General features: G+C 36.7%; 1 protein-coding gene across 1 annotated transcript; it reads left to right on the top strand.

Annotated features, from left to right (window-relative positions):
• The first annotated feature begins 687 nt into the window (after positions 1 to 687).
• gtpbp2a (GTP binding protein 2a) lies at positions 688 to 26,867 on the top strand. The gene is made up of 12 exons (XM_073835241.1): positions 688 to 1,032; positions 3,724 to 3,750; positions 4,115 to 4,299; positions 9,304 to 9,412; positions 9,506 to 9,703; positions 13,601 to 13,775; positions 19,100 to 19,319; positions 20,694 to 20,829; positions 22,536 to 22,594; positions 22,674 to 22,845; positions 23,023 to 23,187; positions 25,516 to 26,867. The coding sequence occupies exons 1-12, from the start codon at positions 853 to 855 to the stop codon at positions 25,678 to 25,680; spliced, it is 1,791 nt and encodes a 596-aa protein (XP_073691342.1). The 5' UTR covers positions 688 to 852; the 3' UTR covers positions 25,681 to 26,867.

The following is a 26,867-nucleotide window of genomic DNA, read 5'->3' as shown; positions in this document are numbered from 1 at the left end:
TTGACCGTTTAGGTGCGCACCTTGAGCTAAAAGATAACTTTCATGTCCGTGTTCCGCTCCGTCTCTGAGCGCATTAACAAAGGACAGCGCAAGTTTTCTTACGTGCTATTAAAAACACAACATCAAAGAAACATTAATAAATCAAGCACGTCCCATTTTATGAAAGCCACCTTACATGATTTAGCTGATTTGCATGTGAAATTAGGCTTTTATGGAGGAGCGAAAGCGCACCACTGGTAAAAGGGCAGAATGGGGCGCAATAATCGTTTCATCTCGATTACTGCATTTTCATGATCGTTTGAAGCAGAAATCGAAACCGAATTAGCCCTAGTTTTTAACAACAAAACTGATGTAAAAGCAGTGCAATGTTTCGTTTCACGTTTTGTTATGTGACACAATACAGAGGTTACGTGGTGATTGCAGCATGCCGAAACCATGAATATTCATCAGTCACTCAAATTATAACAATACTTCCGTCTTCCTTTTTTCAGAATGTTAGGGATCCACTTCTATTCTATTCTATTCTGTTCTGTTCTATTCTATATAATCTTATGACATCTTTTCAAAGAGCAATAACATTATACAATACAGTACCAAATAAGAAAATATACTTTATACTCTTTCGCCTGACGTAACGAATAGAAAGTTTGCATGACGCACTTCCGCAAACTTAAACCGGACGTCGGGTTGTTGTTGTGATGTGGGGGGTTGAGCCCTGCCGGCTCGAGCTTATATAGGATGCTTCCCTCCCTCTCTTTGTGTTTATATTTGTTAGAAGCAGCGGGGCGAATGGCGTAGGACAGACACAGTAGTTTTTCAGTCGCCTGTCATTGTTTCAGGGTTAGTCCAGGGATGGACTCGCGGGTGTCGGAGCTTTTCGGGACCACTGCCGCCGCACAAAAGTCCGGCTCTCCAGCGGCGACTAATGGAGCTGCCATCAGAAAAACCGCCAAAAATGGCAGCAAAAAGTGTAAAAACCGCTCAGCCCGATATCCAAAAGCAAGCAATAATCCGCCTTATCTACCTCCAGAGGTGAGTTTGCTCTGGTTTAGCTGTGCTCAAACACATCTGTCTGTTTTACAGTGAGCTGTTGTTGTCTCAGTGCTTCCGTCTTTCATTATTCATATTTTCTTCTAACAATATTATATAGATATGTATATTGTGTATATTAAATGGTTTTGTGACTGCAAATACAGTGATAATGTTTTAAGCATTACGTGATGAAATTGTAATGAAACTGTATAGTGATTACATTATATAATGTCAATATACCATATTAGGGGTATGAAGATATGTTAGGGCTAATAATAAGACAGGTGGAATATGATAAAAGCAACTTTTTTAGCAACTCAAAAATACCTGAGCCCTATAAATATTATAATAAACATGTACTGAATACTATATAATATACAGCATAAAACACTTTCATAGCATAAAAGATGCTTTATAACAAAAATCGTTAAATAGTCGTATTATTTACTTATACAATGCATTTTTACAGTATTTTACAAAAGAACTTCATGTGTCTTTTAAAATATACTATTATGTTTTCAATATAATGGTATTTTTGCATTGTTTTCTAAATACACCTGTACAAATAAATACAACATGTACAACTGTATGTAATACTATATAACATACAGCATAAAACACTTTCAAAGCATAAAAGATGCTTTATAACACAAAAAATTCATTAAATAGTCGTATTATTTACTTATACAATGCATTTTTACAGTATTTTACAAAAGAACTTCATGTGTCTTAAAATATACTATTATGTATTCAATATAGTATTTTTGCATTGTTTTCTAAATACACTTGTAAAAATAAATACAACATGTACTGAATACTATATAACATACAGCATAAAACACTTTCAAAGCTTTACAGCACAAAGATTTCCTTGTAAATAGTCGTATTATTTACTTATGCAATGCATTTTTACAGTATTTTACAAAAGAACTTCATGTGTCTTTTAAAATATACTTTTATATATTCAATATAATAGTATTTTTGCATTGTTTTCTAAATACACCTGTGGTGTGGCCAAGTTAAACATATTGCACATAACCTGTCCATTAATTTAAGCTTATAAACTGCTTGGATGAATGATGGTTACATAAGAATTGACTCATAGCATCTTAATGCAAAATGTTTAAGAGAAATTCACATTTTTTGTACTTTTTTTTTTTTTGTTTGGTTGGCAAAAGGAGAGCTTCTGTAGCAAAAAAAAAAAAACAAAAAACAAAGACGTGGACAACAACAATCAATAAAGCTGAGAGTAAAGCAGTGTAATGAGAGGTTGGGCCGTTTCTATAACATCCAGTTTGTTGAGTCAGTATTGTGTTCGTATAGTTTGATTGCGTCATAGTCAACTGGCTGTAATGTGGCATTGACACACTGCAACAGCTGTGTTTGTGAATGTCAGAAATAAAGGCGGGAAGAGGTGATGAATGCTGATTCAGTGTTGTTTCTTTTACTCTAGTAGAAGTCAGTCCGATGATTACTGTAGTCATTCGCTGGACTTGTTTAGCCAGATTTTAATAGAACAATTTTAATAGAAGCAAATGAGTTCTAGGTTTTGTGACGTGGTTTCACACTTAATTTTTGTTTGCCTTCTTCACTTTGTCTGTACTTAAGTTGTGGCTTGTTTTAAAGGATTAGTTCACTTTCAGAACAAAAATTTACAGATAATGTACTCACCCCCTTGTCATCCAGGATGTCCGTGTCTTTCTATTTTCACAAGTAGAGAAATTAAGTTTTTCCGGATGTCTCTCCATATAGTGGACTTCTATGGTGCCCCAAGTTTGAACTTCCAAAATGCAGTTTAAACACAGCTTCAAAGGGCTCTAAATGATCCCAGCCAAGAAAGAAGGGTCTTATCTAGCAAAACGATTGGTTATTTTTTAAACAAATTGACAGTTTATAATCTTTTTAACCTCAAATGCTCATCTTGTCAATACAGTTAGGGTATGTCGAAAAACTCCCATCTTGTTTCTTCCCCAACTTCAAAATCCTCCTACATCGCTGCAGAAGTACCGACCCAGTGTTTACAAATTGAACGTACAAAGAAGATTAAATGCCCTTTACAAAAAAAGTTAAAACAGCGTTGTAGGACGATTTTGATGTTGAAGACGAAAACAAGATGGGAGTTTTTCAACGTACCCTAACTGTATTGACCCGGGTTACACAGACTATGCATTTGAGGTAAAAAAAAAAAATATATATATATAAATTGTCAATTTGTTTCGACAATAACCAACCATTTTGCTAGATAAGACCTTTCTTCATCGGCTGGTAGAGCCCTTTGAAGCTGTGTTTAAACTACATTTTGGAAGTTCAAACTCGGGGGCACCATAGAAGTCCAGTATATAGAGAGACATCCTGAAATGTCAAGAAACATAATTTCTTTACGACTGAAGAACGAAAGACATGAACATCTTGGATGACAAGGGGGTACATTATCGGTAAATTTTGGTTCTGGAGGTGAACTAATGCTTTAAAATGTAATGAAATGTAGAACAGTGTGTCTGATCTCAAAGTAACAAGACATTTATAGTAAAAGACTATTCTGAATGAGCCAACAAATCTGTTGACCTTTTTAGCGGTGTCAACACGGCTCTTTCTCTTTGGACGCAGGCTAAAGTCTTTGTGCTTTTGAATCCTGAACTGTGTGACTTTGAGCTCTGTTCAGCTTTAACTCTGTCCTGTCTTTTGTTTCAGGCTGAAGAGGGAAACATTGAGTACAAGGTAAACTCTCCACCAGCTAACATCTGCAGAAATATTCACCAAATATGTCACTGAACACAACAGAGCGCTTCCGATTTGGACATCAATGTTTGTTGAAAGGATACACTTACAGATAATACAGTAATGCATTGTAAACAGCCATCAAGCCACAGTCTGAGCATCTCCTGTGTAAATGCATGCAGCAGTAGATTAGCAGAGCTTTTTATACACTACAGCTGCTGTGCGTTTAGCTGCCGGCGAGCAAAACAGCAGCGGCACTCCCGTCATTACAGCATTACTTTAGCACTGCTGACTGACGCCCAGATCTCATCTAAACACTGCTACGTACAGCCAGACAGTGTTGTTATTATTATCTTTGTTTTAGCTGAAGCTGGTGAACCCCACGCAGTACCGCTTCGAGCACCTGGCCACACAGATGAAGTGGCGCTTACAGGAGGGCCGCGGGGAGGCGGTGTATCAGATCGGGGTGGAGGACAACGGGCTGCTGGTGGGCCTGACGGAGGAAGACATGAAAGCCTCTCTCAAAACACTGCGCAGGATGGCTGAGAAGTACGAACACAAACACACACATGTGACAAATGTATCGAATCCAGACTTTATATTTGGGTGACTTTCACAAAGAATGTCAGAAACATGCATAAGTCATACTCACCACAAAACTGTGAAAAGTGAAAGCTGCAGCTCATGCAATTACAATAATATACTTGTAAAATATATTGTGGTGTGGTAATATTGTTTTAATAATATATATTAAAATTCCCAAAATAATAGTTGTTAATTTTGGATTAAAAGAAGACTCACTTGTGAAAATCTAGTGTGCTTAAACGTATCGATTGAGCACCTGTAGTGTACGTCAAATCTTAAGAGTGTTTTTAAAAGTGTTTTTAAAAGAAAAACCTGCGGAGAACTTAATGAAGGTAACACTTTATTTTAAGGTGTCATTGTTACCAATGAAACATGTACTTACTATTATAATAACGGCTAGATAAAAAAGTTGGCTTGAAAAGGCTTGATCAGAAAGTGTGAAAATGTTTTAGAAATTTTATAAATGTTATTGTTTTCAGTCCAAAAAAGATAAAAGTTTTAAGTAGTTTTAAAGCTTGAATGTTTTGAATATCATGATAGATAACATGTTTTAGCATGTCGCTAGCATGTTTCTGACTTATTTAACATGTTACTAGCATATAGCTATATTGTTAACATCATTAACATGTTTCGAGCATGGTTAACAAGGCACTAGCATGTTTCTATCATGTTATCACCATGATCAGCATGTTATTAGCGTGTAGCTAGCATGATTAACATGTTGTTTGCATGTTTATAGCATGATTAGCATGTTACTAGCATGATTAGCATGTCGTTAGCATGTTTCTAACATGATTAGCCTGTTACTAGCATGTTTAGAATGTCACTAGCATGGTGTTAGCATTAGTAGCCTGTTGTTAGCATGATTAGCATGTTTCTAGCCTGATTAGCATGTCACTAACACGATTTTAGTTGCTAGTTAATAGTAGTAACATTTTTAGGAAAACCGTAAGTCTGATCAGTTAGAAAAGATATAGCATCTGGAGTCAGATCAGTCTGAAGATCTGGCCTGAGTTTGGAGTTTGTAGAGTTAAAGCTCTAGGAGCAGTCAGACATTTTAGTCTCAGAAGAATAATAATTGAAAGTTTAAATAGCATTTCAGTAAGTTGGCTTTCTCAAGCTAACTTAATTAATTATGCACGTAACCCTAAGCCAAGCCCTAACCATATAGTAAGTACATGTAGTTAACTATTACTACTCAGTACTTAAATGTGACCCTGGACCACAAAACCAGTCATAAGATTAAATTTTACAAAACTGAAATATATACATCATATGAAAGCTCAATAGATAAGCTTTCTGTTGATGTATGGTTTGTTATGATGGGACAATATGTGGCCGAGATACATCTATTTGAAAATCAGGAATCTGAGGGGGCAAAAAAGTCAAAATACTGAGAAAATCACCTTTAAAGTTCTCCAAATTAGGTTCTTAACAATGCATATTACTAATCAAAAATTACATTTTGATATATTTACAGTAGGAATTTTACAAAAAATCTTCATGGAACATGATCTTTACTTAATTTCCTAATGATTTTTGGCATAAAAAAAAAAAAATCAATAATTTTGACCCATACAATATATTTTTGGCTATTGCTACAAATATACCCCAGCGACTTAAGACTGGTTTTGTGGTCCAGGGTCACAAATATGTAATTACACTGTAACAAGGACACCTTAAAATAAAGTGTAACTTTAATGACATAAAAGGTCACTTAAGTGTATTTAATGAGAGGCACTTTCACAACCGTTTATTAACACACTTAATATACATTTAAAAACTGCACCTTTAATAAACCTTTCTTGTGTTTTAATGAAGTACACTTAGTTTGATGTGTTGACTGATATACACTAAAGCACATGTGAAGTGCTTAATATTTAAACCACAGTATATTATTTTTCATTAAAAGTTAATATTTTAAATTCACTAAATTTCAAATTCATCATTGCAAATGTGTAATTACAAATATATTTAAATACACAACATGCATGTTTTAATAGAAATTACATTAAAGTCTGTTTTAGTATATTATAAATGTTAAAGGTCCCATATTGTACACATTTCTGGAGGTTTATTTTAGCTGTTAATGTCCTTAAGAATATATATTTGCGGTATAAGTGCCAAAATCCATCTCAATATATTTTTACAGCTCCTTTTTTAGAAGCTCTGTCAAAAACAGGTCGATTTTGGCCCTTCTAATTAATATTCATGAGCCTCTCTTCTGATTGGCCTGTTGTTTTCTGAGTGACGCACAGCCAGGCCAATCACAGGTAACTACGGTCATGTATCGTTGTAGCCGAGCCCAGAGCCATAGAGAGAGCCTAGCCTGCTGATACTCAACAGGATATTTCACAACGATCATTAATGTTTTTTTTTTTTCAAACACTGAATGCAGTAAGCTACATAACTGTTGCTTTAGTAAAGCCCCTTTCACAATGCGCGCTGATTCCGGAAAATTACAGGAACGAGTGCTGTGTGAACAAAAGCCAGAACCATAAAGGCAGTGTTGTAGTGATGATGCACGTTACCCTGCCACTCTTCACAACGAAAAAATACGTGCAAAGTGGAATGAAGCGGCGATCAATGAACTCTTCACTATCAGCGCTGAAGCACAGATTGTTCATCAGGTTAGTTTCAGTTTAGTGAAACGTACGCGTCGCATTACATCTCACATCCAAACGTCACATGTCTTTATGGGTTGTGTGTAAACCACGCACAGATTCCGGAAAACAACTGTGAATGAACCAAATCAAACAACTCCGGAACAAATCATGGGACACATTATCCGTGTATTTACCGAAATGGCTGTGTGAAAGAGGCTGAAGTTGACGTGCCTCTGGTCTCTTATATTCACGTTGTTCTGAAGCCTGTGTAATGATGTAGTTTCCTGACATCCATCGACTGAACAGGGCTTTTTCAACTTGTTTTCGTGTTGTCGTTGTTTAGCAATAGAATGGACGAGATGTTGTCGGGTTTTCACAAAAGGAGAGTGGTACGGTGATTGGTGCTCGGGGTGGTGACTGAAGGCGGTGACTGAGTAGATCGGACGTCACATTTTTACGGAAGTCACAGCGGCTCGTCAAAAGGAACGGCTACTTTATTCAGGCTGTGTGCAGTTTACTGTGGATTTACTGTTTTGAAACTCATATGGTAGTTACATAACCCCTAGACCTCAGTTATCATGAAAAAAGCCAGGAAATTTCGATTTTGACAATATCATATTTTAAGGATAATATAATGTACTTTAGTTGGTTTAGAGAAGAAGGCCACTTTCAGAACACAAATTTACAGATAATTTACTCACCCCCTTGTCATCCAAGATGTTTGTGACTTTCTTTCTTCATTCAATAACAAATTATGTTTCTTGAGGGGAAACAAATTCAGGAATTATCTCTATATAATGGATGTCAATGGTGCCCCCAAGTTTGAACTTCCAAAATGCAGTTTAAATGCAGCATCAACGGGCTCTAAATGATCCCAGTCGAGGAAGAAGAGTCTTATCTAGCAAAACGATGTCATTTTTTTTAAACAAATTGACAATTTATTTACTTTTTAACCCCAAACGCTCATTTTGTTTAAGTCTGAGTGAACTGTTTTTTCCGGCCAATACAGTTAGGGTATGTCAAAAATCTCCCATCTCATTTTCTCCCCAACTTCAAAATCGTCCTTCGTCAATGCACAAGTATCAACCCGGTGTTTACAATGTGTTACAAAGTAGATCAAATGCCCTTTACGAAAAAAGGTAAAACAGCGATGTAGGCTGATTTTGACGTTGAAGAAGAAAACGAGACGGTAGTTTTCAGACATACCCTAACTCTATTGGCCGTATTGAACAGGAAAAAACAGAGGTCAAGATGAGCGTTTGAGGTTAAAAAGTATATAAATTGTCAATTTTTTCGAAAGTGACCGATAGTTTTGCTAGATAAGGCATTGGATGTGATCATTTAGAGCCATTTAACCTTCATTTTGGAAGTTTAAACTTGGGGGCACCATTGAAATCCATTATTTGGAGATATTTCCTGAAATATTTTCCTCAAGAAACATAATTTCTTATCTACTAAAGAAAGAAAGACATGAACATCTTGGATGACAAGGGGGTAAATTATCTGTACATTTTTGTTCTGGAAGTGGCCTTTCAGATTGAGATTTTACATGCATTTAAACTTTCATTTAATTCCATTTAAAGGAGTAGTTCACTTTCAGAACAAAAATTTACAGATAATGTCCTCACCCCCTTGTCATTCAAGATGTTCATGTCTTTCTTTCTTCAGTCGTAAAGAAATTATGTTTTTTGAGGATAATATTTTAGGATTTCTCTCCATGTAATGAACTTCTATGGTGCCCCAGAGTTTGAACTTCCAAAATGCAGTTTAAATGCAGCTTCAAAGGGCTATAATCGTTATCTAGGTAAACGATTGGTTATTTTCTAACAACATTTACAGTTTATATACTTTTTAATGTCTACACAGAGTACACACAGAGCTAGACAAGAGGAGCATTTGAGGTTAAAAGTATATCAATTGTAATTTTTAAAAGAAAATAACCAATCGTTTTGCTAGATAAGACCCTTCTTTCCTCGGCTGTGATGGTTTAGAGCCCTTTGAAGCTGCATTTTGGAAGGTCAAACTCGGGGGCACCATAGAAGTCCATTATATGGAGAGAAATCCTGAAACGTTTTCCTCAAAAAAACATAATTTCCTCACAACTGAAGAAAGAAAGACTTAAAGGGGATGAGTACATTATCTGTAAATTTTTGTTCTGAAAGTGAACTACTCCTTTAAATACTGTTAGAAAATGTTACATTCAGTTTGCACTGAAGTATATTCTTTTAAAGTGCATTATTATTTTCATTCTGAAGTATGCTAAAGTGTACTTGTTTTCACAAGTAGGGCTGACATATTCTTGGCAGGTTCGGTGAGGGTGATGTCCGCAGTTTTTGTGAATGCTGTTGTGTTCTGTGTTCAGGGTGGGTGCGGACATCGCAGTTCTCCGAGAGAGGGAGGTGGATTACGACTCTGATGAGCCGCACAGAATAGCTGAGGTCCTCATCAGGAAAGTGCCGGACGATCAGCAGGTAAGCGTCTGAGATGTTCGTTCGCGTAATGTTCATCTAATGTGTTTGATGGTCTCAGGCATGTGTTAATGCCATTATGTGATGCGTCCTCAGTTCTTGGACCTGCGGGTAGCAGTGCTGGGTAACGTGGACTCAGGGAAGTCCACTCTGCTTGGTGTACTTACACAAGGAGAGCTGGACAACGGGAGAGGGAGAGCGCGACTCAACCTCTTCAGACACCTCCATGAAATCCAGACAGGACGAACCTCAAGTATCAGCATAGAGATCCTGGGCTTTGACAGCAAAGGAGAGGTGAGAACTGCTGCTGTGTGCCTCACGCGACCGTGAGCGAGCGTTTGCAGCCAGACTGAAGAGTGCAAAGAGTGTTGCTTTCCTGTGATCACACATCAGTTTATTTCTGTAAGATGTCAAGTTTCATCGTTGCTTGGCGACTGTGAACTAACTGAGCTCAAAATGTGCCTGACATTGTTTCATAACAAGTTCTTGCTTGCTTGGACTTGTTTGGGACGTGTCCTGATTTGTATTTTTGCAGTAGGCGTTGCCTCTCTTTCACTCTTCACACACTAATCCTCAAAGACCTGCGGCTAAAAATAACTATTGTTCTTAAATGTTTAATAACTTTTGAACCGCCAATCCAAAGTCTTGTAATGCACAGTCTCTCATTTGGATATTTGGAGGCATTGGATATTCAGAGTGTGATTACGTGATCGCATTTCCTCAGCACTGATTCTTCAGATGAAACCAATGCATTTCAGTCCTCTGAGCCAAACAGCTTGCTTAGTCCCACCCCTGTGCCCAGATTGGTTCAAACTGTCATCTATTCAATCAATAAACATAGGTTTTGGTCTTTTGAACCACCGATTCGCATGTTTCTTTGGAAATCTGAACAAACGCAAAGTGAAAGTAAAGTGCGTCTTGCGTGCATGAAAACTAACACAAAATAACACATTTGCATGACAGCATTTATTGAAAAAGCACAGGAATACTCACAACAGAGCCCTTTGACAACACAAACCAAAAACAAGGATGAAACAGCAGTACATATCGGATAAAGCGCTGGAATTTTGATTTTCGCGTCACTAGGCGATGTCCCGGTAAAATAGATTCTGACGCAGACTACAGCTATTTACAAATATTTGGTTGTTATATTATGTAACTAATTCTTATATAGTTTGTAAAGATTATTTGCACTATTTTTTTCTGTTGCACTTGGTATATTTCGCTCTCATTTTGTGTGTAGTTTGTGAATAATTTGGACTGTTTTATATTTTATTAGTGCAATTTTCACTACTACACTGTTGGTGTTTATTGTTCATACTCAGATTAAGCATATATTTATCTGAAAAAGTAACTTTTTTACTGTGTTTTGCTATTATATAACACTGTTTTTGGTGTGACTTTACTCCTGAAACGTTTTGAGACATGTCTATATTGTCAATAAACTAAATAGGCCTGTTTTTCACTGAAATGCGCCTATAATAATATTGTAATAAATGGCTATAACTTATTTGGGGAATGTTATATATAGACACAATTTTATTTGGAAAAGTGTAAAACACCTAAATACAAATTTCTAAAGAAAAAAAATCCAAACTTCAGGAGTTTTTGTTTGAATACACAGTAAAAAAAAACATCCAACTGGTGTTTTTCCTAAAATTCTGGAAATACACTCATTTTTAGAGAAAACAAAATGAAAATTGTAATTTTGAATTAGGTAGACATAACGTTTAAGTTCTTATGTTTATAATGATATATGACAATTGATGCTGACTGCTAGAATATGTCTGAAAAAACAAAGAAATGTACAGGTGCCTCAGGTTCCCCAAAAATGTTCTAGGTCTTTAGGGGTTAATAACTGCCCACTAAGAGCCACACAATATGTTACTGTTGGATCATGGTTTACATATTTCTACTATCATGTTACGTACTGCCCCAGCCATAATGTCACCCTGAAGGTGTTTTATGGATTATCATAGGTTTGCACAATAAATGTCCTATCACAGTTTTTCTCAATCGCTTAAACACATTTCTTGAAATTATGCCTCCTGTTTGTGAAACTCTAAACTACAAATCCATAACTTCTAACTCAATTAACCAAACTTTCTATATTCAGGTCAAAATGAAGCTCTCAACTCAGTCTGGCTGAAAAACCAAACTTTGCTCTCAGACATGACACACAAATCCTCAAAAACACACACACTACAACACGTAGTGTGCATTTGCAAGCGTTTTATTCCTTAATTTAATGTATACTGTAGAGTGCAGTACAAAATGGCAAACAGCAACAAAAACAATTCTTCTGCCCCAGGATCCCATCTTCAACATCACAGGCTTTATTGGCCCTGGCCAGGCAGCAGAGCTAAAAACCTTTTTGCATGCCTGATCCAATCCTGGCAAACAACTAAACTAAAATATATGAGACTGCTTGTCTTCTTGCCCTTGCCCTTCCTCTTTCTCTTCCATATCGTTGTCATCCTCTTCCTCTTTCACCTTCTACTGTTCCTCTTTAAAACTACACATTACTGTATGTGGGATATTGATTGACAAAGACAGGATAGGATTCACAGAATGTACCAAAGCAAACACAACTTGTTCAAAAGAATGAGAAACTTTTTATGATGTGCACAAGAGACTAGATGATGTTTGAGAATTTCATTTCTGATCTGAGAAATGCACCAAAGTGTCTGAGAAAAAACTGTAAGTTTATTTGATTAATCATAAGCATTTGCAATATTTACCACCTGGTTATTTATCCTGACGACATTTCATTTTATGTTGACTTTTTTTGTTATCTCGCAAGCCTCCACAAGCATTCAGGCTTGCAGTTGCCAGATGTCAAAAGTTTACATTACATGTAACATCTACATTAGGGAAAAATCGCTCATGAGCTAAAAATACCAGTTAACATGTAAGCTGGAGTATAAAATGTTATGTTTGTTTTATTTCATGCAGCTAAATCTGCGGGAAAACCATGCAAGTTGATCTTTTTATTGGTTCTTACGTGAAATTGCAATAATTCTGGTTGAATATAACATTTTTTAAATTAAATAATCATGATTAATAATAGTGATTATTAGGGATGCACCGAATGTTCGGCAACTGAAATTATTCACCGGAAAATATCACAAAAAAGCTCTTTCGATCTTTGGGTAACTAAGCGAAAAGGCCGAATAATTATACCGAACAACAACGTGACTCGATCAAATAGAGGCGCGCACTAATGCAGCAAACGTGTGGGAAGTGTGGAAGCATTTAAAAGCACCGACAGCGAGAGACTGTTTAGAAGCGCGTCGCATGTTTTCTATGAGAAGAGGAAAGGCTGGTTACTGTATGAAGACTGAAATCACCAAATGGCCTTACACCATTATTAGATAAACTACTGAACATTATGTTGTATAATACACGCACCAATTGTATTTATTCTGACAGCGCTGCAGCAGCTCCTTAGCCAGGGCTCAAAGTCCCAAGATGAGAATCATTCATAAATCTGCTGCTGTCAGCAAAAAGTAGGACTGAGGTCTTCTTGTGGGTTTCTGCTAAAATAAAAGTCAATATTCACAAATGTTAGTATTGTCATCATTACAACAGCTCTATTAATACATTTATTATAACATTCTCCTTTGCTCAGCAAGGCTGCATTTATTTGTACATTAAAAAACACATGCCTGATTCAAGAAGGGGGTCTTAAAAATGGCCAAAGAATATTATTTAGCCAACTTATTTATTTAAGTTAAATTGTGCTTTGTTGGTAGGCTATAATGACTACTGGAATGTTAAATATGTTCAGTGATAAATAAATATTTTTAAATTGTTGTTTTGTAATTGATTTTTTTTTGTTTTGAAAAACAAGACAAAAATGTAAAAAGCATATTTTGGCTATTTAATTTATGCAATGGTGAAAAAATTGGCAGCATACATGGGGGGGAAAAACACGAAATTTAAAAAAAAAAACGTGTTCGGTAATAGGTCTTCGGCCAAGTGTTTAATTTTGTTCTCTTCGGCCATTTCGGTGCATCCCTAATGATTAATAATAGTGATTATATTTTTGAGAAAATAATCGTGATCAACTGTTTAACCATTCTGTGCAGCTCTAGATTATCATCAGCTTGATTAAACATGAACATGAAGGTTTTTGGTGGCACTTTGCATGGTGTATGTTAGTATTGATCGGTGTCTGCTCTTATCTAGGTGGTGAACTACAGTGAGTCCCGAACGGCGGAGGAAATCTGTGAGAGTGCCTCAAAAATGATCACCTTCATAGACCTGGCAGGCCACCACAAGTATCTCAAGACCACCATCTTTGGCCTAACCAGCTACTGTCCAGACTTTGCCATGCTGGTCGTCAGTGCCAACACTGGCATCGGTAAGCGTTTACAGCTTGTTTGACATCGTGACATTAGGCTGCTGTTTGCTTGAACCTGTTTATCTCAGATTGTGCCGGTGAAGCGCGTTCTGATGAATGTCAAATCACACAGGGCAAGTGACACAAATACACCTGTTTGGGCAGGTCAATCCATTTTTGGCATGGAGCGGTAAATCAGCTGTTCTCTGGCTACTCAATAATCCTAGCATATGATCTTATGTAATGCAGAGCGTCACTCTTAAGTGTCACCCCCATTCCTTCTATCTTCCATACCCTAAAATACCTCAGGGCTGCTCTGGTGCTGGACCAAAGGGGTTTGAATGAAAGGATAGGGAAACTTGAGACGTGGCAGTCTAGTTGTGACTGCAGTGCTGCCCATGCATAACCTGTAATTTACTCCTATCCTGCTTTAGTATGAAGAGACAGCTGTAAGTAAGGCATTTGTAGGTTAATTACAATTAAAGAAACATTAAATCCCAAAAAAATTAAGATTGTCTAAAAATGTGGCCATCCTCAGGCCATCCAAGCTGTAGATGAGTTTGTTTATTCATCAGATTTGGAGAAATGTAGCATTGCATCACTTGCTCACCAATGGATCCTCTGCAGTGAATGGGTGCCGTCAGAATGAGAGTCAAAACTGCTGATAAAAACATCACAATAATCCACAAGTAACTACAGTCTGTGTTTTTAAGATACAAAAACACTTTGTGTAAAGCATTCTTCATGCTACCATTAACCATATATAAACATATAATTTTCCTAACCAGACCAGTTAGTTTTTATGAGTAATAGTTTGCAGATTTCTTGCTAAAAATTTGGGATGCACTGAAATGAAAATTTGGATGAAAAACTAAAAAAAAAATTAAATGAAAAACTAAATTAAACACTGTGCCGAAGGCCGATTACCAAACACGTTTTTTCCCCATTTTGCCAATATTTTCACCATTTGCATAAATTAAATAGCCAAAATGTGCTTTTTACAGTTTTGTCTTGCTTTTTAAAAAAAAAAAAAAAAATCTGTTACAAAACAATTTTAAAGTATTTACTTAACACTAAACATTTGTAACATTCTAGTAGACATTATAGCCTACCAACAAAACACAATTTAACCTAAAACTAATAAGTTAGTAAAATAATATTCTTTGGCCATTTTTAAGACCCCCTTCTTGAATCAGGCATGTGTTTTTAATGTACAAATAAATGCAGCCTTGCTGAGCAAAGGAGAATGTTAGAATACATGTATTAATAGAGCTGTTGTAATGATTGTTATCATTTTTTTGTCTTACTTTTTTATTTTATTTTACAGAACAACAGTAAAATTGCAATACTAACATTTATGAATGTTGACTTTTATTTTTAGACCTCAGTACTACTTTTGTACTACTCAGTACTGCTTTGGACTTTGAACCCTGGCTAAGAAGCTCATGCAGCGCTGTCAGAATAAATACAGTTTGTGTGTGTATTAGACAACATAACGTTCTGTAGTTTATTTACTAATGGTTTAAGGCCATTTGGTGATTTCAGTCATCATACAGTAACCTTTCTCTTCTCATGAAGACATGTGATGCGTTTCTAAACGGTCTCTCGCTGTCGGTGCTTGTAATGATTTTTGCGTCTTTCTATGACAGTTTTAAATGCTTCCACACTGACCACATGTTTGCTGCATAAGTGCGCGCCTCTATTTGATCACGTCACGTCATTGTTGGTATAATTTATTCGTCCTTTTTGCTCATTCGACCAAATAATTTCAGTTGCCGAACGCTCAGTGCATCCCTACTAATAATCTTGCTAAACTGTGTACAGTTGGTGTTCCTTCTGGTCCTGGAACATATGCTGACATGCCACCATGTTGTTTTGGTTTGGGAAAGTAGTGTCAGAAATAGGAGCAGATATTTAGGAGAGCGGGTCGTGCACGTCTTTGAAAGAGAACACGGCGCCCTGTCTGCAACGCGACACCGGTGCACTTAAATTATGCAAGAGCAGACAGAGGCGGAGGTGTACTGTGTCTGCTTCACCTCTCAGAGTTTGACTTTTCCATAAGCAAATCCATGCAAACAGAGGCACGTCCGGTTCTCCAATCATTAACCTCAGAAGACGGCTGGACTTTGGACAGATTTTACTGCCCAGCCACACAGGCAGCTGGACGTGACCCGCTGTTATTTTCCTGCTCTTGAGTGTGTGAATCAGCTGATGTGGGCTGTATGGGAGTTTGAGGAAGGCATGTCAACACAGTGACGCTCAGTGCCTTTGGCTGTCAGATGACCTGCTAAAGCTTATCACACGCCTACATAAGTCACATTCTGATAAGGGTTTCTCTGGCCTGAGCCATCAGCTGAGAGGCGAAATGTGTAATTCCAGCACCGGCAAACAGAAGAGGAAACATAAGCGCTTCCTCACTCACATTGTTTAGGAAAACCAAGAGTCCCACCACAAACCAACACCACTGATTCTGTGTCATGTCTAGTCACACTGATCACACAAACTCATTCTGTAAGGACGTATTGCTTATCTATGAAGCTGTTATCTCTGTTATGAGTTTTTTTTACTTTCTCTTTAGCTGGGCTCAGTGAAGTATGATTCATTACACTTAGACTGCCGTTCAAATGTTTGGGATCAGTAAGACTTGTAATGTTTTTAAATAATTTTCTTATGCTCATCAAGGCTGCATTTATTTGGTTTAAAATACAAAAAAAGTAATAATGCAAAAATGCACAGTAATAAAAAAACAGTAATACTGCAAAATGTTATTACGAAATAAAATAATGGTTTCTGTTTTAATATACTTTAAAATATAATTTATTCCTGTGATGCAAAGCTGAATTTTCATCAGAAATTACTCCAATTTAAGGGTTACTCCACCCCAAAAAGGAAAATTTTGTCATTAATCATTGGAATACCCCCATGTTGTTCCAAACCCATAAAAACTTAGTTTGTCTTCTTAACACAGTTTAAGATATTTTGAATGAAAACCGGGAGGCTTGTCACTGTCCCATTGATTTCAAGGTAAATACCACTGTCAAGACCCAAAAAAGAAAGGCAGTGTCTTAAAAAAAAATAAAATAAAAAAAGAAAGGGTAAGAGAGAGAATAAAAACATACTTACCCCAAACTTTCTAATGGCAGTGTATATTGTTAAAAAAGATTTCTATTTTAAATAAATGCTGTTTTTTTGTTTGTTTGTTTTGTTTTGTTTTTTCTCAAAAAAATATTAAGCTGCACAACTGTTTTCAGCATTGATAATAAATCGGCATATTAGATTGATTTCTGAAGGATCATGTGACACTGAAGACTGGAGGAATGATACTGAAAATTGAAAATTCAGCTTTGATTGCTGGAATAAATTAGATTTTAATGTACATCCAAAAAACTTTGTTTTACATCATGATATTTCACAATATTATTATTTTTTGTATTTTTGATCAAACAGCCTTGATGAGCATAAAAAAAAACATTTAAAAAAATATCCAAAAAAAATCGATCCAAAACTTTTGAACGGCAGTGTAGATGTTTTAACAGAATTAAAATATTGGTTGCATTTGATTTTACAGTACATGAACTTACAGTTGGCTACAATCTACAGCTGACTTGGTGCAATGCAAGTACTGAGTAATATAAGTCAACTAGGAGTACATTTAGGGGTAGGTTCAGGGTTAGTACATAAATATTACCTAGTTCATGTAATTACTATAGTAAGTAGTCAAGTCACCTTTATTTCTATAGCGCTTCATTCAACACCAAGTTTCAAAGCAGTCAACTTTTTGAGTTGAGTTGATTCACTTCGCTTCCATTAACTGAACATAGCACATATGTGACCCTGGACCACAAAACCAGTCATAAGGTTAAATTTGACAAAACTGAGATTTATACATCATATGAAAGCTCAATAAATAGGCTTTCTATTGATGTATAGTTTGTTAGGATAGGATAATATTTGACTGAGATACATCTATTTGAAATCTGGAATCTGAGGATGCAAAAAAATCAAAAAGACTGAGAAAATCACCTTTAAAGTTGTCCAAATTAGGTTCTTAACAATGCATATTACTAATCAAAAATTACATTTTGATATGTTTACAGTAGGAATTTTACAAAAAATCTTCATGGAACATGAACTTTACTTAATTTCTTAATGATTTTTGGCATAAAAGAAAAATCAATAATTTTGACCCATGCAATTTTTGGCTATTGCTACAAATATACCCCAGCGACTTAAGACTGGTTTTGTGGTCCAGGGTCACATATGTGCATGCAGAACAGGACTGTAAAATAAAGCTCTACCAAAATATTAATAATAATACTTTCCAAACAAGTTTCCAGTACTTCCCACAAGATGATAACGTGTTGTCACTTCCACCTTGGCCTGTTCGAACTATGTGTCTCGGTCAGGAACATCTATTTATGTGTGTTAATGCAGAGCAGCCTTGACCTCCGTCTTTGTTTACATGTTGCTCAGCCACACTCAGCACTTCCTGCTGTCTGCACACTCCTTCATGATCATATCCTCACAACAACCCGAAAACGAGAGGCACACAAGCCCCCATGTAATGCCCTGACTAAAACACAGCAACTGTTTGTGCAGCACTAGTTTATAGTTGCCATAGTTAATTTTCATAGATGGACTTACACTGCAAAAATGTTTTTCTTACTTAGATTTTTGTCTTGTTTCCAGCCAAAACATCTACAAATTCTTAAATCAAGAAGGATTTTCTAGACGAATAAAAATTATTTTCTTGTTTTCAGAAAAAAACTAGTCAAAATTAAGTGAGTTTTTGCTTAGAACTAGCAAATCTGCCAATGGGGTAAGAAAAATTATTAAATTTCAAACTGAAAAAAATATATAGATCTTTTTTTACCCCATGTTTTAAGCAAAAAAACGCACTTAATTTTGACTTGTTTTTTTTTCTGAAAACAAGACAATAATATTTACTCATCTAGAAAATCCTTCTTGTTTTGTAGATGTTTTGGCTGGAAATAAGACAAAAAGTAGAAACATTTTTTGCAGTGGAGGGGTATCTTTTTAGTATCTTAATTGTTCAGTGTTCACCAGTAAAAAAAACACTTCTGACTGCATAAAGACTGAATAGTTTTTTGATCAGGAATTTTTCACTCAAGTAATGTCCAATTTTTTGTGTCCAGTTTCAGACAGTCAGTTGGTGTACTATCTGAGGTTGAGATAAATTTAATGTAAACTTGCAAATACTGACCAGATCAGAGATTACAACTGAAAATATCTGACCTGCTTCTGATTTCTGAACCTTTTTTTTTTTTCCACACAAACTATTTGCTACTCTTTAAACACCCATTTCTCTCTCGCTCTGTTTTTAGCGGGGACGACGCGTGAGCACTTGGGTCTGGCCATGGCGTTGAAGGTGCCCATCTTCATCGTGGTGAGTAAGGTGGACCTGTGCGCCAAGGGCACCGTGGAGCGCACCGTCCGACAGCTCGAGCGCATCCTCAAACAGCCGGGATGCAACAAAGTGCCCATGCTGGTGTCCTCAACAGACGACGCTGTCACTGCCGCCCAGAAGTTTGCACAGTCACCCAGGTACATCCCGACCAGATAAAGAGTAAAAATATAGCTGCAAGCAGCAATTATGGGGCCAAGCACACCAGAGGCAAAATGAGGAGCTAAGCATGGCATGGAGCACCAGACCAACTGCAACAATGAGTAAAGGAAACCATTTTAAGATGATTTCAGTCAAATTGACAGAAAAGTAATGTAGAACTCCAAGTAACTTGATTTAATGGCTTATCAGGTTTGACCAACAGATGGTGCTGTTATTAAATCAATGTGGTGTGTTTAGTGTGAGGTGACAAAGGCACACACAAAGTTTGGTGTCATAATGTCAAAGCTTTGCAGAGATAAAGCCTCAGTCATTTTGACATCAAGCCTAAAATTTGTAGCGGCTCTCATCTATCAACATGAAATCCTTACATTTTTAATAATCTAAAGATGATGTGACTCGATTTTGGTGAAAATTAGACAAACGGTCTAGGACGAGTTAAAAAAAATAGGCCAATTTAATCAAATGTTATTAGCATTTTTCAACAATTCTTTATAATTTTTTTTTACCATAATGTGGCGCTGCCCCCAAACTTTTTAAGCACTGTCAGGGCTTTGGTGCTGAAGAGACATACCGAGTTTCGTAACGATATGTCAATGTGTTCGTAAAACATAGCATTTACGATGCATAGGGTTCGACTCAGCATGCTCCTCCGAATTTAATGAGACCAGTTTTGAGATTTTTGGCCAAATCATTGAGAAGTTATGAGCAAAAATAGCCATTTTTCGTATCTCCTGACCACTAGGTGGCACTGCACCAAAACACTGCAGGTAGCCTTCGGTCCGGCTTGTTATCACACACACCAAGTTTGGTCTCTAAGCCAAACCGTTGCGGAGATATAGGCTCACATCTATTTTTGCATAGCTATATTGTGTAGAATTCGTTTGCGCGTTATTCGAGAACGGTCTGACTAATCAACTTGAATTCCATAAGTTTTTGCCAACATATTCGGAAAATGATCTGAGCCAATTTTGGCAAAAATCAGATAAATCGTCTAGGACCAGTTCGAATAACCTACTTTTTCAAACTCTTCCTAGGTGGTTTATCTTATTATTAACATAAAATTTGTGAAATTTTGGACAAGTGGTGGCACTTGAGTTAGAGACTCCAAATTTGCTATGGTTAATGTTAAGACTGTCCTCTATCTTCATTGTGTGCCAAATTTCACAACTTTCCCGCAAGCCTATCCCTGCCATAGACTCATGAGTGGAAACGGAAGAATAATAAGAACGTCAACTGTTTCAATAGGTGCCTACACACCTTCGGTGCTTGGCCCCTAACAAGACGACATAGACATGATGTTTTCATGATTTGACTTTAAAATGCTTTATTGAAATGTGTGTTTTCTCCTGCAGCATCACCCCCATCTTCACCCTGTCCAGTGTAACGGGGGAGAGTCTTGATTTGCTGAAGGTCTTCTTTAACATTCTACCTCCCCTCAGCAACAGCAAGGAGCAGGAGGAGCTCATGCAGCAGCTCACTGAGTTTCAGGTACAGGTTTACACTTCTTATAAGGTTATATTAGTCTTCGTTAAAGATTGAATTGTTTTTAAAGGCTTGGAACCAGAGTTTATAATTAACACCTGCCAAATGTGGGTAAAAATCAGCTGTGGCGGGTAACACTGTCAAATCACTGGCCAATTTGGCTGGTTACATTTTGCGTATGTTCACTCATTAATTTATTGGGAAGTTAATGCAAGCCAAATCTGCGCAGGTTTAGCGCTAATACTGAACTTGTGAGACATCATGACATTATGGAGTATATTGCAAAAAACAAATAAAACACTATCTACAGAAATGCATGCATTCACGGCTATGTGATGAAGTCTGGTCTGGAGCAATTTAGTGCGTGTGTGCATTTAGAGTGCCTTCTTTCACTGCATGAATCAGTCTATTAATATGCATTAAGAGCGATCACATCATTCAAGATATGGGGCAGAAAATGTATATATTTATATCATTTCATGTAGTTATAATATCACACAAAGACTGCCGTTTTTTCTTAAAAAATCAGCATGAATCGGATTACGATTAATGTGATATTGATTTTATACAAGGTCAATAAACAAGAGACTTACGTACGTTGTAGACACCATATTGGCTGTTTTTGCTCTATTTCGCCAACAAAAATCATTCCAAACACAGCCACAGCACTGTTTTGCATCTCAGTGCAACATGACGGTGTTTCTTTCCTGAACGAATCAACCGTTTAAATGGTTCGCTTCAATTGCAATGACTTATTCATTAACAGTGCCTTACTGCCACCTACTGGCGCTTTTAATTTCATATTTATATATCACATATATATCAAAAGATTATTTCTGCATTTGTAACTGCAGGTTAAAGCATTCCATGTCCCTCTGGGCATTAAACTGTGTGTAAATCCATCTAAATACCTCCTTAGATGCAACTTCTGCAAAGATGAATTTTGTTGATACTGATTTCATTTGTTTGGTAACAATCCTAAATGTATTATTATTATTATTATAGTTGACTGATTAAATGTAAGAATTTCACTCAAAAGATGATGCACACTTAAAAAAAAAGGCTTTATAAAGATAAAAATTCAATTTAAACTTATTGTAAAAGATTAATTTCTATCACTGCAGTGAACTGGTCACAGAATATCAAAGAATTCAGGAGTCAGTTGTCCACACACAAAAACACACTCCGCATAATATTGTCGATACTGTTATCTATAAAATCCCAAAAAATATTGAGATACTATTTTTTTGTCAATATCACACACCCCCAGTACTGACACCAAATGATTTGCGACGGTCGCTTTGTCACGTCCGCTGTAGACAGCCTCAAGCTGTTGGTTTATTTCTATTTTTTTGGGCTAGTAGAAGTTATGAATGGCCGGTAACTTCTTCAAAATTTAGTAGCCAAATTGGCTGGTGAGTGAAAAAGTTAATTTTAATCCCTGGTTGGGATGTATGTGAGTGAGAAAACGTGTGGAGAAGTATAGCAAATCACCAGATCTACAGTTAAACTAAGTTGATTTTTAAAAAGATCACTAAACAGTAATGATTAAATATTAAATAACGTATTGCGTTCAGGACCAAATTTGACCAGTTATTTTAGTTTTTCTGTTAACGAAAGTAGTCCCACTATGGCCAAAGTCTCAAGGTTTGAGTGCTGTTGTAGTTTTTTAGTGTCTGTCTGATTCATGAATTTGTCTTGTGATCCTGTAGATTGATGAGATCTACACAGTGCCGGATGTGGGGACAGTAGTTGGTGGGACTCTTTACAGGTACGTCCCTCTCACTTCCCTCTTGTCTGTGGTGTCCAATAAGACGGCATTAGTGTCTAATGAGTGTGTGCGTGTGCAGTGGCATCTGCCGTGAGGGTGAGCAGCTGGTGGTGGGACCCACGGATGACGGGAAGTTTCGGGAGCTGACGGTTTGCAGTATCCAGAGGAATCGCTCTGGATGCAGGGTGCTGAGAGCCGGACAAGCCGCTACTTTGGCGCTGGGCGATTTCGACCGTTCGTTATTGCGAAAGGTGAGCTTGTCTGTTGGGGCACGGAGAAGGCTTAGAGTGTAAAGGCCAATGAAATGGACCAGATTTTACTTTCCCTCATCTAAGCTGTTATAGTCGGATCATTGTTTAATTGTTCACACAGCAAGAAGTCCATAGAGAATGGCTAGTATACCATTGTTGCTGGTTGTTTTCTGGCAGGGTATGGTGATGGTGAGCCCAGAGATGAACCCCACTATCTGCTGGCAGTTTGAAGCTGAGATCGTTTTACTCTTCCATGCCAAAACTTTCCACAAGGGCTTCCAGGTGACTGTGCACGTGGGCAACGTTAGACAGACGGCCACAGTTGAGGCTCTGCAAGGAAAGGTGAGTGTCCTTTATCTGTCTGTCTGAGTTATAGGTGGCTGGAAAAATGGTAGGGCTCTGATTTCCCCCATGCGGAAAGCGCGGACGCAATCGCAGAATCTAGTCATAAAAACGGAATTTAAATTTAAATTTTAAATTTTGGATGCATACATCAAACGTAGGTCATTACGCTTAAATCCAAATGAGATATAGACTAGTATCTAAGAATATTAAGCTGCAAAAATGCTATTTAAATATGAAACCTGCATGTTTTGCGTGTCTCTGTGTAAATGAATGGCGGTTTTGTTTACTATACACACGATGAAGTGAAAAAAAGTCGTGGACCTTCTATTAAACCATTAAATTAAAACTTACCTACTTAACTGAAAACTTTCAAGCTTTTAAAACTACTTCAAACTTTCTGGCTAGGTTCTTTCAAGCCAACTTAAAGGATTACTTGACTTTTTGAACACAAATTTACAGGTAATGTACTCACCTCCATGTCATCCAAGATGTCTTTTTTTCAGTGGTAAAGAAATTGTGTTTTTTTTGAGGGAAACATTTCAGAATTTCTCTCCATATAGTGGATATGTATGGCAAGGTTATTTTTGTAAACGAAAACAAAAACTAAGACAAAAAACGTTGATTGATCAGAAAACGTTTTCATAAACTGAAATAAAATAAACGAAAAACTAAAACGAAACGAAACTAACAACAGTTATTGACAAACTAACTGAAATAAAATAATAACTATCAAAAATAAACAATCGTTTTTGGCGGAAGAATAATAAAAACTGTGACCTGAACAGCACCCGCATTAAATGTACAGGCTACTGCATTATTATTATTTTTCTTTTATGTAACAAGCAACCAATTCCTCATGTCTATTAAACCTTTGAAAAAGTCTTACAGAACATTCAAATCTGTATTTGCACTGCCGCTAACACAGAGAGAGAGCAGTCATCGTGTTTAGGTAAGAAACAGCTTCACAAACAGTCTTTTCAAATACCCAGTCATTCATATTATCACAGCAATACTGGGATTAAAGGTCATAGTTTGGATATAAACATTGATGTCTATGGTAGAGATCAAAATAGAGCACGTCATCTTTTGAAAGTAATTGGCGCTTCAAATAACATTTGTGTTGATTGCATTGTTTCACCACTAGGTTGAAACAAGTCTCTCTCTTTTTCGGCTTGCTCCCTTTTATCAAGGGTTGCCACAGCGGAGTGATCCGCACAGATGATTTGGCATGTTTTACGCCAGATGCCCTTCCTGCCACTAGGTGGAAACAAGTAACTAGTAAAAATGTATTTGTCATTGAATGTTTTTATGAGTGAGTCATTTATTCATTCAAACCACTTTTTCATAAATTTTATATTAAAAATTGGTGTATTAAATATATTAAATTTTAAATACATATATGTGACCCTGGACCACAAAACCAGTCTTAAGTCGCTGGGGTATATTTGTAGCAATAGCCAAAAATACATTGTATGGGTCAAAATTATTGATTTTTCTTTTATGCCAAAAATCATTAGGAAATTAAGTAAAGATCATGTTCCATGAAGATTTTTTGTTAAAAAACCTACTAAAAATATATCAAAATGTAATTTTTGATTAGTAATATGCATTGTTAAGAACTTAATTTGGAGAACTTTAAAGGTGATTTTCTCAGTATTTTGATTTTTTTGCACCCTCAGATTCCAGATTTTCAAATAGATGTATCTCGGCCAAATATTGTCCTATCCTAACAAACTATACATCAAAAGAAAGCTTATTTATTGAGCTTTCATATGATGTATATATCTCAGTTTTGTAAAATTTAACCTTATGACTGGTTTTGTGGTCCAGGGTCACATATTATGTATTAAATGATTAATAATTCATTCCAATGAAGTAAACACTTCTAAATAGACTGCAGCAATTGATATATTCTGTTTAGTTTAGAATTGCGGGGAAATCGTGATCTCTAAAAAACTAAAACTGAACTAAACTATATTAAACCTAAATAGAAATGTGTTCACAAAATAAAGACAAAACTAAAACTAACAAAATTGTTAATGAAACGAATAAAAACAAAACTACATTTTATTGCTATTTTGAAAACTATATTTATATAACTAAAATGACCTTGATGTATGGTCAGGTGCAAAAATAACTCCGTCCACAACTTTTTAGTGCTAATTCTCCACTGTGCATATTTAGTAAATCTTGACAGGACTAACTCCGTTGGCGCAAGCTGTTAGTAAAACTGGCCTAATATGTGTGTATCAATAAAAGATGTATAGTAAGACTCTGAACTCTCTGTCTGCTTTCCCTTGGTCTTGATCAATTGTTCTGGTTCAGGATGAGCTCCGCACCGGAGAGAAAGCAGTGGTACGATTCAAGTTCATCAAACACCCGGAGTACCTGAAGGTGGGCGCCAAGCTGCTCTTCAGAGAGGGAGTAACCAAAGGCATCGGGCAGGTCACCAAACTACAGCCTGCGTCCCAGTACCAGCAGCAGCCCTGATCTGGCTCTGAACACGCTCCTCACTTCCTGCCTTCACTCACCAAACACAGCCTGAACACGTGATCTGGATGGCCTTCCTCGAGTCAGTCCTGTGAAGCTTGAACACTTGAGTGGAGTTTTATCAGCGACCACTGCCTTGCACAGATCTCCACTCGTCTTTTAACTGCGTTTACAGTCATCCAAACGTCATCCGCATAGCAGCATCTTTGCTTTAGCATTCAGACGGCACTGAATAACACTGTCAGAGTCAGGACTCGTGCTGCCTTTATTCACCAACCAAAGGATTGTGAATTTAAATACACCAGTTTTTCTTTTAGCTAGTGTTTTTTTTAAGGAAGTGGGTGTTTTTATAACTGATGTCAATGAAGAATCATTTCTTCTCGTGGCAGCTACAGTTGTGAGAGTTTGAAATCATCGCACTGCTGTACCAAACGCCAGAACCTGACCTCCACGTCTCTGATGTCTTTTTATTTATTTTAGCGTTTTGTAACGAGGTTTTTACTCATCGAGCTTTAACAGGACAGGCCGTAGATCTGCTGCTGTACACCAAGTGTTCCTGCGTTCTTTCACGTCTGAAGTGAATCTGCCTTGACCTTTCTGCCTGCACTCCAGTGCTTTAGTAGCTCAGGAAAGCATTATATTCACACATCGCTAATTATGCAAAGCAGTCCTTTATTTCTGTTCTGTGTCACGTTTTCTCTCTTAGGTCTCTAGGCTGCGGTGACTAGTATAGTGTACTACTTTTAGAGTGTACTACACCTCAGTGTTTCTCTGAACACTTGTTTTGGTGCTAACGCTTTTTTAGATGTTGAACAGGAGTTTGTTAGTTTGCATGTCTCTGTAGTGAATCACATATCAGGACACACGTTGTGTGACGTTCACACTCAAGTTTCGGCTATATCACTGTTCTGTGTGCAATTTTAGGAAAAAAATGTATTTGAACCAAAAAAGAGTTTATATAGAATGTTCTAGAGAATTCTGGATGTTTTAGTTACTTAGATTTGTAATAATTTCTATTCATATGGATTTTTTTGAGTGACGCCTCATTTCACACCCAATGTCACTAGATGTTTTTTTTGAGATATTTTAAAATATTTTAGCCTTACTTTTTGGTGAATTGGAAATATTTATGTACAAATTTGTTTGTATATTGTGATGTACATAAATAAAAGTTTATTACAGTTTAA

The sequence above is a fragment of the Garra rufa genome, chromosome 2 (assembly GCF_049309525.1).
Source record: "Garra rufa chromosome 2, GarRuf1.0, whole genome shotgun sequence".
In the NCBI taxonomy this organism is placed as follows: domain Eukaryota; kingdom Metazoa; phylum Chordata; class Actinopteri; order Cypriniformes; family Cyprinidae; genus Garra; species Garra rufa.
Note: the sequence above shows the minus strand (reverse complement) of the source record. Positions and strands in the feature narration are given on the sequence as shown.